At 38.9% G+C, this 15,999-nt stretch overlaps 1 protein-coding gene across 1 annotated transcript in view; it reads left to right on the forward strand.

Moving 5' to 3' along the window:
* The window catches only part of LOC107757032 (Fanconi anemia group J protein homolog), a 38,835-nt gene extending 23,044 nt beyond the window's left edge, over positions 1-15,791 (forward strand). The window contains exons 15-20 of the mRNA XM_016574383.1: positions 3,256-3,427; positions 3,506-3,627; positions 12,544-12,656; positions 12,758-12,840; positions 13,143-13,421; positions 14,794-15,791. Of these exons, the coding sequence (XP_016429869.1) occupies positions 3,256-3,427; positions 3,506-3,627; positions 12,544-12,656; positions 12,758-12,840; positions 13,143-13,421; positions 14,794-15,563 (1,539 nt within the window). The 3' untranslated portion in view covers positions 15,564-15,791. The remainder of the gene's footprint in view (positions 1-3,255; positions 3,428-3,505; positions 3,628-12,543; positions 12,657-12,757; positions 12,841-13,142; positions 13,422-14,793) is intronic.
* The last annotated feature ends 208 nt before the right edge of the window (positions 15,792-15,999 follow it).

Below are 15,999 nucleotides of genomic sequence, written 5' to 3' on the forward strand. Positions count from 1 at the left end.
GGAGACGGCATCACAGTATGTTAAGGGGCGTAACATTTCCGTCACGCGCTTGAGGCATTCGGCCAATCACAATGCATTGGATAGCTGGCCAATCAGAGCACACCTCGCTTTTTCAGACCGATGAGCTTTGTAAAAATCGACACGTTTCAGAAAGGCGGGGCATAGAGGAGAAACAATAATGTACTGTATGTGGAAAATAATGTGTTTTTTGAACCTTAAACCGCATAAACACATTTCATTAAACCAAATACACAAAATAATGTTCTTTTTAGCAACATCATATGACCCCTTTAAGCTGTCATTCTCCAGATGTACACAATTTATTGACAACGTGAGGTTAAATGCCTCATCATTTGTCGGCGCTTATTTAGTACTAGTACGTTCATGTCGTTTTTGAGCATGCCATCTGTTTGATGGCACTGTCATTGTCCTCAGAGAGGGATGGTGTAGGGTCACTTCTGCCATGTTTGTGCACCTGAGCCTCAGCCAAGTGTGCAGATTGACATTTTCATTCTGCTGTGTCCTGGTCTAGGCCCTGTGGAAACAGCACTGCTCTTGTCAGATAATGCTTATGAATTAGACATGAAAGCCATGTGCTCATCACCACCACCCTCACAAACTCCCATTCCTTCTCCAAACATCTTAAAACACAAGTGCACACTTGCAGTGGCTAATTTCATTGGGTAAAACTGGATGCTGTCCATTTATTCCATCATTGTTTTTTTTGTTTTTTTTGATAGATCAAATGTGAGGTGTTATCAGTTGTTTTGCATACATGAAAATGTTTCATTTAAGTTTAATTAATTTGTAATACAAATTAAAATAGCATTTTCAATTCAGAATTGAATTGAGAAAGCCTTTTGATTTCCTGAATTTATATTGAGGTACTAAAAAGGATGCAGAATTGCAATTTGAACTTTGAATGTAAAGAAGAATTAAAATTATATGAAATTCATAACTTGTTCATTCATTCATTCCCCTCTGCTTATCCGGGACTGGGTCACAGTGACAGCAGGCTAAGCATGGGTTTGCCCATAGGTCCTTTTCCCCAGCCACTTCCTCCAGCTCCTCCTGGGGTTATCCTAAGGTATTCCCAGGCCAGCCAGGAGATATAATCCCTCCAGAGTGCCCTGGGTCACCATGTAACTGGATGCTTGCACAGGGAGCGTGCTGGGGACTATTTTCAGGCGCTGCGTAATATCATTGCGCCTGCTGCACCCATGGTACGGAGTGTTCCTTTAACATCTGTATTAACTCTCAATTCATCATCCTGTGGTCAATTTAATTCAAATTCCATCTCACAAATTAAAAAGCACCCAATTTTTCATTTCAAAACGTGAAAAATATGAAGTCTGTAATGAGTCTGTAGAATTGAACAGCTGGTGATAATCTTGAGTTTCTACCTTACTGCTGACTGGCTCATCTTTGGTTTTTTAAACTACGGCTCAAGTCTGTCAGGATGAGAGATGAGGAAAATGTGCCTGTAATGAAATGACTGCATAGAAGCAGACATAGAGTGATGTTTACTCACAGTGTCTGTAAGATAAAAGCATTAGGACCATTACCCTTTGAGCCAAGGGACTCCTGGAGTGGCACTGTATTGTATTTCGCCCGCTTTTATAAGTCCTTACAAATTACAGCTCTGGGAATATAAACAACAAGCTTATACAAGGAGTCTTTGTACTTGCATGTGTCCCTGTATTCTAAGGGCCAGCATTTTATTATCAGGTTACGCTCAGGTCATCATCAGGTTACACTTCAGACCAAGCACAAATTAATAGCATTGACCCTTAAGGTATATTCAAGATGCCGAATACTGCTTCCAAACCCATCAGTTGTATACATAAAAAAAAGACCATTCATGTTTTTTCCTTTTCCTCTCGTTATAAATTCTTCCTCAGAAATCTGAATTTCCTCCAGGTACAAGGTGTATAATGTGCTTGCTTGTTCTTTGGGCATTCTACTGAGAGAGCACATTAATAAATCACCTTTTATTCATATTTGATTTGCAGCAGATGCGGGACAATTGGTTTGCTGTTAGACTTTAAACAGTGACGTTTATGAGTTGATGTTGCATCTTCAGCACAAGTGTCATGTTTTATTTTAGACAAGTGGCTTGTTTGTTCCTATAAGCACAGACCTGATGAAATTAGTGCTTGCTTCACTTCACAGTCACATCATTGTGTAAAATTGTTTTCATGGTGCAGAAGTCTCAGCCACCTTAGGTGATTTAATAGTGCAGTACTTGTGGTGAATTTAGTGTCTTCTTGGTAAAGTGTGAACGTGCTTTTCTGTCTTCTAAACAACAAAAGGGTAAGGATCCTAATACTGAGCCCTGAGGCACTCCTCCAGTCCTTATGTTATTGTTTATCTGAATGAAGCCACAAATTACTGTAGTCATGAGAAGTTTTTTGCTGATCACAAGCAGAACTTTTGTTTGACCTTTCTAACACATTTCCAAGCCAGTGAAGATTCGCTTGGATTGTAAAGGCATGCCTGTTCAAGAGGAAAATGCATACAGCAGAGACAAGAGTTGCTCCCAGTGTGTGGGAGAGCTTTTAGATCAGTGTTCCCCCTTTGGGAGTCACTGACTTTTTTGCACTAACAATAGCACTGTAACAGTGATTTTTATTATGAACAGAGTTTAAACTAGCAGTTTATCTGCTCTCAGTAATGGGAACTAGAGAGAAGACAGAAGAGAAACATCCTGTGTCTTGCTGTGATGTTTTATTCTCAGGCTTTTAGAGTGCAATGTAATCTGGCTGAGCAGCGTATTCCATTATTCGTTAAAAATAAAAAATGCTCAAACCAGCAAATTGATTACAGTGCAAACAGGAGGTTTGTATTTATTAAACTATGAATTACTTAGCAACCCAGGGTTCAGACATTTCTCTTCACTGAGTCTTGTTTTTTGTTTTAATGGGGGCCACATGAATGCCGCAGTTTTGCATCAGACATTTGCATTCCAGAATTTGGTTTTCATTATGTTTGTTATTAAAAGCATCCCTGTTTACCCTTCTAGCTCACTGCTATTATTACTCTACACTAATTACTAATGTGTTGCATCAGAACAAGAATAAAAAAAATTATGGTGCCCCAGTGAACTAACTTGCATATTATTATAGATTTAATATTTTATCCTAATAATTGCTAAATGTATATTACGTACTAAAAATATCAGATTGTCTTGTTTTGGGGAGGGGGGGTCCAATGCAAATAATAATTTATTTATGGTCAATTTTTGTTTTCTATAAGATGTTAGATAAACTGAGGGACCGCTGGATAAACACAGGTCTGTGGGACAAGCTTGAGGAGCGGAAAACTGTGATCACTGAGCCACGTGGTGGTGGCAAGGGTGATTTTGATGAGTTGCTGCAGACATACTACGAGGCTATCAGAGGAACAGCAGCCAACAGTGAAAACAGAGGTCAGTGTTGATTCATTTAATTCCAAATGCCGTGTTTAAATGTGTTGTCTGTGTGTTGATTATGATTTATTTTCCCAGATGGAGCATTGCTGGTTGCTGTTTGCAGAGGGAAGGTTAGCGAGGGCTTAGACTTCACTGATGATAATGCCAGAGCAGTGGTCACTATTGGTATCCCATTCCCCAATATCAAAGATTTGCAGGTAACGTTCTGCAAAAAGCGTATCACTAGTATAATTGCATATACTGTATTTGGCATGTCTGTGAAGTTTCTCATTCGTAATTGTTCTCATGGATGAGCCATGTTCAAATATATCAAAAATAGTAGATTTAATTAATAGAACTCTGTAATAACATGGCATCTTATTTACATTATTCCAATCCCATAATTTTAATAATGTCACTATAATGCCTGACCTTGAAAAGGGTAGTTGTTCTAGTCAACTGGATGCGATTTTTGTGGTTCAAGATGATTCAACACCATCTAAGTGGCTTCCTGAGCTGTGAACTGATGGTAGAGATTCCCATTAGAGAGTAACTTTGCTAGATTCTCATAATCTTTTTATAAACTGATTGAAAACTTTTTCACTTTTCTTCATCCTCATTTCAATCCTGAAGTATCATTTGTCCTCTCATATGTTCATGTCTTTAAAAAGTTACTTTGTTGGCAGAACATCAGTTCCCACCTTACTGTGATCCGTAAATGAATTCAATAGTGATTTTGCTGTGTTTTGACTGTCCTTAGCAGATAGGCCTGACCTTTAAGCTTCCCCCTCTGTCTACCTTGCTGTCAGAGTATGTTGAAGCTCTCCTAACTGCGTCTGTCACCGTGGGGATATGTACAGATGATTGACACTTCCGAGCCCTTCACCTTAGCGGAAGCTGTTGGCGTGGTTGTACCCTTACCTCTGGGGAAGGCCTTTGATTTTTTTTCACTTCTGCTTCAGTGGAGGCCGATTGAGTTTGCCATTTTGTATGAGTTTTGGAGGGTTCTGAGGTAGGTTTTAATCATGTGGCTTGTTGTGGACAAGCGATGAGTTGATGTGCCAGAGTGGGTGAAGAGCAAGGAGGCAGGGGTTTTCTAGTGCACCTGGCCAACCGTAATGCTCCTCCTTGTTTCAAATGCCACATGAAGTGGTTAACAGCACTCAAATGTGTTTGTTTGCTGCCCTCGATTTCCCCTCAATACCTTCCCCCATCTACACAGGTGATGCTTTGTCTCGTTTGCCTAGTGTAGGTTAAAAGATGAAGGATGGTGGAGTTTTGGCGTATTCTTTCTTATCCCAAACAGATTAAGAGTTGCTGGAGCCGTTGCTACTTGTGAAATGAGAATTTTTTTAAAAGATTTATTTTTGGCATTTTTGCCTTTATTAGGATAGGACAGTATTTCGGACCGGAAACGAGGTGGGAGAGAGAAGGGGGATGGGAACGGGAAAGGTCGGCAAGCCGGGACTCGAACTCGGGATGGCTGAAGTGCAACAGCACTTATATGTCGACGTGCTGTCCACGAGGCTGTTGGCACTGACAAATGAGAATGATTTTTCAGTTGGGGAATAAGTCTTTCTGCAAATCATCTTCTTCAATGCATCTTTTTCAATTTCTGTACTTTTTTCAGGGTTCCCATAGTGATGATTTCCAGATCTGAAAAAGTCAAATGTTGTTGAAATGTCTATTGTGAATATATACTTCCATTGTTTAATGTTTCTGAAAGAAGTCTCTTATGCTTAAGGCTGCATTTATTTGTTTAAATATATAATAAAAACTGTAATGTGAAATATTATTAGAATTTAAAAATAACTGTTTTCTGTTTCTATCTATTTTACAATGTAATTTATTCCTGTGATGGCAAAGCTTAATTTTTCCGCAGCCGTTACTCCAGTCTTCAGTGTCAGTGCTTCAGTCTGTTTTTGTAACAATATAAAATTATTTGCTGTCACTTTTGGTCGGTTAAATGCTTCCTCAATAAAATTAATTGAGTGAAAGTAACTGATAAAATATTAAATTCTTTAAAAAAAATCCTGAACCCAAAATTTTTAGTAGTGTGTTTTTTTTTTTAAGGTATATTCAAGATGCCGAATACTGCTTCCAAACCCATCAGTTGTATACATAAAAAAAAGACCATTCATGTTTTTTCCTTTTCCTCTCGTTATAAATTCTTCCTCAGAAATCTGAATTTCCTCCAGGTACAAGGTGTATAATGTGCTTGCTTGTTCTTTGGGCATTCTACTGAGAGAGCACATTAATAAATCACCTTTTATTCATATTTGATTTGCAGCAGATGCGGGACAATTGGTTTGCTGTTAGACTTTAAACAGTGACGTTTATGAGTTGATGTTGCATCTTCAGCACAAGTGTCATGTTTTATTTTAGACAAGTGGCTTGTTTGTTCCTATAAGCACAGACCTGATGAAATTAGTGCTTGCTTCACTTCACAGTCACATCATTGTGTAAAATTGTTTTCATGGTGCAGAAGTCTCAGCCACCTTAGGTGATTTAATAGTGCAGTACTTGTGGTGAATTTAGTGTCTTCTTGGTAAAGTGTGAACGTGCTTTTCTGTCTTCTAAACAACAAAAGGGTAAGGATCCTAATACTGAGCCCTGAGGCACTCCTCCAGTCCTTATGTTATTGTTTATCTGAATGAAGCCACAAATTACTGTAGTCATGAGAAGTTTTTTGCTGATCACAAGCAGAACTTTTGTTTGACCTTTCTAACACATTTCCAAGCCAGTGAAGATTCGCTTGGATTGTAAAGGCATGCCTGTTCAAGAGGAAAATGCATACAGCAGAGACAAGAGTTGCTCCCAGTGTGTGGGAGAGCTTTTAGATCAGTGTTCCCCCTTTGGGAGTCACTGACTTTTTTGCACTAACAATAGCACTGTAACAGTGATTTTTATTATGAACAGAGTTTAAACTAGCAGTTTATCTGCTCTCAGTAATGGGAACTAGAGAGAAGACAGAAGAGAAACATCCTGTGTCTTGCTGTGATGTTTTATTCTCAGGCTTTTAGAGTGCAATGTAATCTGGCTGAGCAGCGTATTCCATTATTCGTTAAAAATAAAAAATGCTCAAACCAGCAAATTGATTACAGTGCAAACAGGAGGTTTGTATTTATTAAACTATGAATTACTTAGCAACCCAGGGTTCAGACATTTCTCTTCACTGAGTCTTGTTTTTTGTTTTAATGGGGGCCACATGAATGCCGCAGTTTTGCATCAGACATTTGCATTCCAGAATTTGGTTTTCATTATGTTTGTTATTAAAAGCATCCCTGTTTACCCTTCTAGCTCACTGCTATTATTACTCTACACTAATTACTAATGTGTTGCATCAGAACAAGAATAAAAAAAATTATGGTGCCCCAGTGAACTAACTTGCATATTATTATAGATTTAATATTTTATCCTAATAATTGCTAAATGTATATTACGTACTAAAAATATCAGATTGTCTTGTTTTGGGGAGGGGGGGTCCAATGCAAATAATAATTTATTTATGGTCAATTTTTGTTTTCTATAAGATGTTAGATAAACTGAGGGACCGCTGGATAAACACAGGTCTGTGGGACAAGCTTGAGGAGCGGAAAACTGTGATCACTGAGCCACGTGGTGGTGGCAAGGGTGATTTTGATGAGTTGCTGCAGACATACTACGAGGCTATCAGAGGAACAGCAGCCAACAGTGAAAACAGAGGTCAGTGTTGATTCATTTAATTCCAAATGCCGTGTTTAAATGTGTTGTCTGTGTGTTGATTATGATTTATTTTCCCAGATGGAGCATTGCTGGTTGCTGTTTGCAGAGGGAAGGTTAGCGAGGGCTTAGACTTCACTGATGATAATGCCAGAGCAGTGGTCACTATTGGTATCCCATTCCCCAATATCAAAGATTTGCAGGTAACGTTCTGCAAAAAGCGTATCACTAGTATAATTGCATATACTGTATTTGGCATGTCTGTGAAGTTTCTCATTCGTAATTGTTCTCATGGATGAGCCATGTTCAAATATATCAAAAATAGTAGATTTAATTAATAGAACTCTGTAATAACATGGCATCTTATTTACATTATTCCAATCCCATAATTTTAATAATGTCACTATAATGCCTGACCTTGAAAAGGGTAGTTGTTCTAGTCAACTGGATGCGATTTTTGTGGTTCAAGATGATTCAACACCATCTAAGTGGCTTCCTGAGCTGTGAACTGATGGTAGAGATTCCCATTAGAGAGTAACTTTGCTAGATTCTCATAATCTTTTTATAAACTGATTGAAAACTTTTTCACTTTTCTTCATCCTCATTTCAATCCTGAAGTATCATTTGTCCTCTCATATGTTCATGTCTTTAAAAAGTTACTTTGTTGGCAGAACATCAGTTCCCACCTTACTGTGATCCGTAAATGAATTCAATAGTGATTTTGCTGTGTTTTGACTGTCCTTAGCAGATAGGCCTGACCTTTAAGCTTCCCCCTCTGTCTACCTTGCTGTCAGAGTATGTTGAAGCTCTCCTAACTGCGTCTGTCACCGTGGGGATATGTACAGATGATTGACACTTCCGAGCCCTTCACCTTAGCGGAAGCTGTTGGCGTGGTTGTACCCTTACCTCTGGGGAAGGCCTTTGATTTTTTTTCACTTCTGCTTCAGTGGAGGCCGATTGAGTTTGCCATTTTGTATGAGTTTTGGAGGGTTCTGAGGTAGGTTTTAATCATGTGGCTTGTTGTGGACAAGCGATGAGTTGATGTGCCAGAGTGGGTGAAGAGCAAGGAGGCAGGGGTTTTCTAGTGCACCTGGCCAACCGTAATGCTCCTCCTTGTTTCAAATGCCACATGAAGTGGTTAACAGCACTCAAATGTGTTTGTTTGCTGCCCTCGATTTCCCCTCAATACCTTCCCCCATCTACACAGGTGATGCTTTGTCTCGTTTGCCTAGTGTAGGTTAAAAGATGAAGGATGGTGGAGTTTTGGCGTATTCTTTCTTATCCCAAACAGATTAAGAGTTGCTGGAGCCGTTGCTACTTGTGAAATGAGAATTTTTTTAAAAGATTTATTTTTGGCATTTTTGCCTTTATTAGGATAGGACAGTATTTCGGACCGGAAACGAGGTGGGAGAGAGAAGGGGGATGGGAACGGGAAAGGTCGGCAAGCCGGGACTCGAACTCGGGATGGCTGAAGTGCAACAGCACTTATATGTCGACGTGCTGTCCACGAGGCTGTTGGCACTGACAAATGAGAATGATTTTTCAGTTGGGGAATAAGTCTTTCTGCAAATCATCTTCTTCAATGCATCTTTTTCAATTTCTGTACTTTTTTCAGGGTTCCCATAGTGATGATTTCCAGATCTGAAAAAGTCAAATGTTGTTGAAATGTCTATTGTGAATATATACTTCCATTGTTTAATGTTTCTGAAAGAAGTCTCTTATGCTTAAGGCTGCATTTATTTGTTTAAATATATAATAAAAACTGTAATGTGAAATATTATTAGAATTTAAAAATAACTGTTTTCTGTTTCTATCTATTTTACAATGTAATTTATTCCTGTGATGGCAAAGCTTAATTTTTCCGCAGCCGTTACTCCAGTCTTCAGTGTCAGTGCTTCAGTCTGTTTTTGTAACAATATAAAATTATTTGCTGTCACTTTTGGTCGGTTAAATGCTTCCTCAATAAAATTAATTGAGTGAAAGTAACTGATAAAATATTAAATTCTTTAAAAAAAATCCTGAACCCAAAATTTTTAGTAGTGTGTTTTTTTTTTCCTGTAAAATTAAAAATTGTTCAATTTGTCATTAAATGTTCTTTTGAGCCAAACTGGAATTGGTAACTTCAGTTTACAGAATGAAAAATTATTCCGTTTTCAAATTATTATTTTTTAAATCTTTATTTTGTAATCACAAATGACTGGCAAGGTCATGGAAATCCATTGTTTAAAACGAGAGCAAACTGTTTTATGCAAGCATTTTTATAAGTCCATCTCTTCATTGTTCATACTAGGAAACAACAGTTCACTCAACAATTAGCAATTAACCACACAACAAGGTTTATATCACTGATAGCCTGCATGCAAGCTTTTGATGCAAGATGTTCCCTCTCCTTTGGTTGAGTGAATGGGGGGTGGAGATGACCCCTGGGGATATCCAGGATATGACCCTAATGCAAATTAAAGAGAGGACACTGACACTATTTACTGTCAGAGTGCAATGGTTACTCTATACAAAGCCAGTCTAACAAGCACATTAATGTTTGCATCGGCACTCACAGGGAGCCACCCAGTTTTTTTCAGAAAATGTAAAAATATAGATTTTGTTTCATTATTGTTTGTTTCAAACTTTCAGAATGGTACACTTGTGATTTAACTTTCTAGTCAGAGTAGTAGAGGTCCTGTTGTGTGGATGCGTACACAGTCTTTCCAGATAGACAGAAAAGCTATTAAAGTGCCTCTAAAACGAGAGTATCGCTTTTATTAGTTCGTCATTGGGAGCAAGATCAAAGGTGAACTTGTAACATTGTAAGCCGATGGTGCACACAAAAACTGGAAGGAACATGTTTTGATTCGCTAAGAAAAATAATCTCAGATTTAAAAGGCAGTAAAAGGGCTATTCCAGCTGATGCCGTGTCTCTGTGCCTAATGAACAGCCTGTGTGAGACGATGGAAAGTGTGTTAAATTGTAAAGGTTTGTGTGGAATGTTGTCTCGTTTCTCTTTGATTTTCCTTTTAATTGCGGAGCCGAGGACTCTTAGTATGACCCGCTCTGCCGTTTCCTAACACGGACAGACAGCAGGCTACGAGATCTCGGTGACGGGCACGACGGTGGCAGTGTTCCGCTCTGCTGCAATGCATGCCTCTTGGTCAAATGTCTGTTTTTAAGGATGAACAGGTAAAGAGGTTGAAGCTGATGTGAGAGTGGGCTCTCTCCTGACATTTTACGTAATCCCTTCCAGCTTGCGGTTTCTTGCACATTGAGGAGATTTGGCTAGCAGCGGGAATTGGCTTTTTCACATATGCAAGCTGTCATGTCAGATTGAGTGTTGACGTGATACCTGGAGGTGAAGGGCCTTGATAGTGTAATAGACTCTGATTGGATTTATATGACAGTCCGCCTCGGGGTAGCGGCCTTTAGTTGACAACAGGATCTCTATCCAGATGCTTTTAACCCTTCCACTGGGTTAGAGAATGAGATTGTGCATCAGATGACGGATTCAGTCATGCTTAAGTGTTTGCTCATAAATTCGGCCCCATGTGTATGTCAACGTGTCCATGGGTTTCTAAATATTCCTGATTAAGTGTGAGAACATCGCGGATGACGCAGAGCTGATGTGTACAAGAGACAAGCCTTACCTGCAACGGTCATGCCCTCGTACAGGTTGTGGCATCTGAAAACACAGTACCTGTCAGAAATAGTTAAGGCTTTTGCTGTCCTGTCCCATCCGACAGGATTTGAACTTTTCACTTGTCAGTTCAGAAAGGTTAGCGTTAAAACTGTGAGGGCAGTGGGTGAAAATTGATGGATGCCTCCCTGGCATTTTTATGGCAAAGCAGATGCCTATTGTCTGGTGGCCTCTTTCTTCTGCCTCTTTGTAATGGATCAGCGGGTGTGGGCAGGCAAGTATGAAAGCACTTCAGGCCTAGGGTGTCATCTTCAGGGGAGCTTTGCCCTCTGCAGATCGCCGCTCACTAGTCCTACCTCCTGCCAGTGTTAATCTAATTAGTTCTATATGAGCGGCACGATGGTGGTGCAGCTGCCCCACTCCCAGGTGTGGCCTGTGGGGTCTTCTGATAAATGTAAAGTTAGTGAAGATTAATACTGTCTACTGAGTTTAGAAAATAATCTTTATTTGTACAAGAACAAAATTATGTCCGTTTATTGTCATTTTAAACTTATAAGACTTATTTTCTTCTGTGTAACACAAAAGGCTAAGTTAAGCAGAATGCCTCAGGATTGGCTCTTGAATTGCCTAAGCCAGCAACCTTCCAGTTACAAGACCTGTAAATTTACCACTACACACTGCTTAACCAATGATATATACTGTTTGTTTATTTTGCTCAGGCTTGGAATCTGTTCATCAGAAGTTCCACAGGGTTTCCGTGGTCCCTGCAAATATAAACTAAGGACGTTTAAAATGGTGTTTTCCAGGCCTATAAATGAATAGAATAGAAAAAGAAAAGTCAGGGAAATTTCTATGCTTAGACTACCATTAAAAGGTTTGAGTCGGTAAGATTTAATGTTTTTAAAAGGATTCTCTTATGCGCACCAAAGCTGCATTTATTTGATAAAAAATGCAGTAAAAATCAATATTTTTTTATTTTGATATATTTTGATATGTAATTTATTCCAGGGATGGCAAAGCTGAATTTTCAGCAGACATTACTCCAGTCTCCTTTGTGTCACTTGATCCTTCAGAAATAATTCTAATATGCTGAATTGGTGCTCAAGAAACATTTATTATTATTAATGTTGAAGAAAGTTGTGCTGCTTAATATTTTTGCGGAAACAGTTATACTTTTTTCAGGATTCTTTCATAAATAGAACGTTTAAAAAAAACAGCAATTATTTAAAATACAAATCTTTTGTAATTCATTATAATTGTACGTTTTTAATGTCACTTTTTTCAAATTAATTTAATGTACCCTTGCTGAATAAAAGTAGTAATTAATAAAAAAAAATCTATAACACTTTAGAATAGGGAACACATTCACTATTTATTACCTAAGAGTTTTCCCTTAATGAACTCCTAATTTGCTGCTTATTAATAATTAGTAAGGTAGTTTTTATGTTTAGGTGTGGGGTCGGGTTAAGGGATCTAGAATATGGTCATGCAGAATAAGGTATTAATATAGCAAGTATATATTAATAAGCAAGTACTAATAAACAGCCAATATGCATGCTAATAAGAAACTAGTTAAGAGTGAGAATTGGTCCTTAAAATAAAATGTTACCAAAAAATCGTACTGACCCCAGCCTTTTAAACGGTAGTCTATGCTTATGCTCATCCAGTAATCACACATTCAAAAAAAATAAAAATCATTTTCCAAAAGGTGTGAGAACATTTTTATTATACCCTGACCTGAAATTCTATTTTTAATGTTTTTATAGGAGCTATTTTGGTCCAAGTCATTGTTTCTTTTGCATTGCAGGTCGAACTGAAGATGAAATACAATGACAAGCATGCCAAGTCGCGAGGGCTTCTGCCTGGTAGCCGCTGGTACGAGATTCAAGCATATCGGGCACTAAACCAGGCACTCGGAAGGTGAGAGACACATGAATTTCACAAGAGTTGATATTTATGCAATGACTTGATATTTAAGACCAATTTGGTGTAACAATACAGTATGTTTGTTTTCCTCATAGGTGTATACGACATCGAAATGACTGGGGGGCACTTATACTGGTAGATGACCGGTTTAGGACAAACCCGAACAAATATATCACAGGTAAAAAATGACAAGATGGTCTAAAAGTGCTAAAAACGATTGTCCCATTGTCACCCAGCTGTAGTTCCATTTCTGTATCACTAGATGGAGATAATGACCTGTTTTGAAATGTTAGACTGTGGGCTGCGGCCAGATAATGTGTACATAAGGTCTTGCTCTTTTACATGTAACAGTGATGGGTTGAAAACATTCATTACTTGAAAATCTACACTTATTGACAGTACTGTGGTAGAGTGTTATGAAAATAGTGGTCAAGTAGAGTGGTTAAATGTTTGTCAAATGCTGCTGTCCTCTTCTCTCAGGCCTGTCAAAGTGGGTGCGTCAGCTAGTGAGGCACCATGACACCTTCACTGGCGCCATGCAGTCCCTGGAGTCCTTTTCTCAATGCCAGCTGGGGGCAGTAGAGACCTTCGAAGAGACACAATCTCAGGCTGCCCCTCAATACCCCAGCCCCTCCATTGCTATCTCACCCTCTCCTGAGATAATCACCCCCCACAAGCCATTTGACTCTCAGCTTGCGCAGCCAAACCTACACACCGAGGTGCAGGCGGCCAACTCTGAGAGCAGGTCTTCTGAATCAGGTATATGGCTTGTGTGGAAACAAAATAATAATTGTATTTGTTTAACATTCTCATTAGTGTCCTGAAGGAAGTCATTTGGTGATGATGAATAATTGTTGGGCCAATGGTTTCCTGCGTCAATCCATTAATGTAACTTCCATGCTATTCTTTTTTTTCTGTCTTTTATAATGAGACCTTTTTGGATTATTTACTTCTTGCTCTTCATGTCATTTAAAGGAAAAGTTCACCCAAGAAAAAGAAAAATCATTTACTTACCGTCATCTCATTGTAAACGAACATTTTTTTTTTCTGTTGACCAAAAAAAGAGAAACGAGATTGTATGGTTTTATAAGATTAACTTTGTATAAAAGCGCACAAGTCATATGGACTAACTATTTTATTTATTTATTTATTTACTTTTTTTTTTTTTTATCTTGGAGCTTGACAACCCAAACATTACCATTCAAAAGCTTGGAGTCTTTAAGATTTTTTAAAGACATTGATACTTGTGTTTAGCAAGGATTCATTAAATTAATCAAAAGTGAAAGTAAATACATTTGTAATGTTAAATCTTTTGAAATTTATATTCATCAAAGAATCCTGAAAATCTTGAAAAAAAAAGTTGTTTCCACAAATATAATAAGCTGCACAACTGTTTGCAACATTGCTAATAGTAAGAAATGTTTCTTGCACACCAAATTAAAATGTGACATTGAAAATTCGAGTAATGGCTGATCATTTTTGTCATTAAATATATGCAGCCTTGGGGAGGATAAGAGTAAACTTTGAATGGTAGTCTGTGTAAACTAGTGACCGATACATTCTTCAACATTTCTCCTTTAGTTTTCCACAAAAAAAAAAGAAAGAAAGAAAGTCAAATGTATTTAAAACAATGTGAGGGTGACGGAGTAACAATTTATTTTTGGGTCAGCTATGCGTTTATGTGGCATGTACATGTATGCATGTGTGCTGTACACACTCTTCACTCCTCATTGCCCCTGTCAGACTGTGTGGCCCCCGACTGACTGAACAGCATTGGGATGAGCAGATGTCTGACTGTTGCTTTTAATGAAATCCCTTTGACCTTTGTTTGTGGTAGATTGAGCGTGAGTATTTGCGCACACTTGAGAGCAAATCAGGGACTCCACTCATTCAGACATATAAACCATATTGTAGACCCAAACCTAAAGCCCATACATAGTTATCATAGAGACCCTGTGCTCCACAACTTAATCCAAGCTAACCCTCAAACGTTTTTTGTCTGACGGACAATGCTGACCGTATTGTTTTAATCAAAGATCCTGCTTTGAGGCGTACGTTTGAGCTGGTATACACACCCAAGAGTTTTGTATAATTGTCACTCAGATGTCTTTGTGTCTGTCTGTTTGAACAGGTGACCAAAAGAATATACAGCATCCATGTGAACCAAGCAGAGAACGTAATGTCCAAAGAATGCCATGGGCTACAAGCCAACTCTTCACCTCCACTCCAGTCAGTAGCCATTTCAAGACTCCTATTTTTCAATCTGAGCCGGATGTGAATTTGGTGAACAACAAGCAAGTTCAGAAGGAAGTTATTCCTGTGCTTCCTGTGGCACCAAAGCACCAAATAAATGGTGCTTCTTGCCTAAATGACAGTTCAGTTGAACCTCAACTTGAGCAGCTCTTTGTGATCCCTACCTCTACTTCAAAGCAGAACACCAGCGGAATGGACCATGAAGATACTGAAGAGGATGAACAAAGTATCTTCTACAGCCCTGAGCTGTTTGAAGGAGATGAGGAGGAGAAGGAAGAGACTACTGAGGTGAAGAAATCGCCTCCAGAAGTCAGCCGTCCTCTCGCTAATAGTACAGCCAGTGTTCTTTTGGAGGATTTGTTTGGTTCAGAGCAGGGCAAGAGGACATTGTCTGAAGACCTTGTGAGCAGCGCTGTCCCAGACAACACATTGTTACAGGGTAGTACAGAGCAGAGAGATTTAAACCGTGGTACAGATTTTGAAAATGTGCCTGGCTCACAAAATGGCACCAGCAGTAGTCGGTTACGTAGGCTCTCCAGATGTAGACAGAAAAGGCCCAGCACATCAGCAACATCAGGTAAACTCACCAACTATTTTAAACGCACACCCTCAACCAGCCAACCGTGCATCATTACAATTGATGACTGATGATGTTTAGCTTTGTCTGTGATGAAGAAAGAAAAGAGTGAATGTATGCAAGTCTATTTTGTCTTATTTGGTGTAATAATGAACATTTTATCCTATCCCCAAAAGCAAACAAATGGCCACTGTTCTGTCTTTAATATGCTCCCGAGTATATGTGTATCTTTTATAAGAATTATTAAAATAAGTGACAAGCACATGCTCCTCTATGCGACATGATGTCTTGATTGATTTTATTGAGTGGTGGCTAGAAACTGGAAGGAGGTGCGAGCAGGGGATTACATGGCTGATTTCTCTCAGCTGAGCGGTTCTGAGTTTTTACTCAGAAATTACAGCCCAGTAAAGTTTTATTTGTGTGAACTCTGAATGTAAACGGGGGGTAGCTGGGTAGTGCTGGGGGCCGGGGCGCCAAGGGCAGGCGGGTCTGTAAACAGGCACAGGA

The sequence above is a fragment of the Sinocyclocheilus rhinocerous genome, unplaced genomic scaffold, assembly GCF_001515625.1.
Source record: "Sinocyclocheilus rhinocerous isolate Xijiao unplaced genomic scaffold, SAMN03320098_v1.1 scaffold1152, whole genome shotgun sequence".
In the NCBI taxonomy this organism is placed as follows: domain Eukaryota; kingdom Metazoa; phylum Chordata; class Actinopteri; order Cypriniformes; family Cyprinidae; genus Sinocyclocheilus; species Sinocyclocheilus rhinocerous.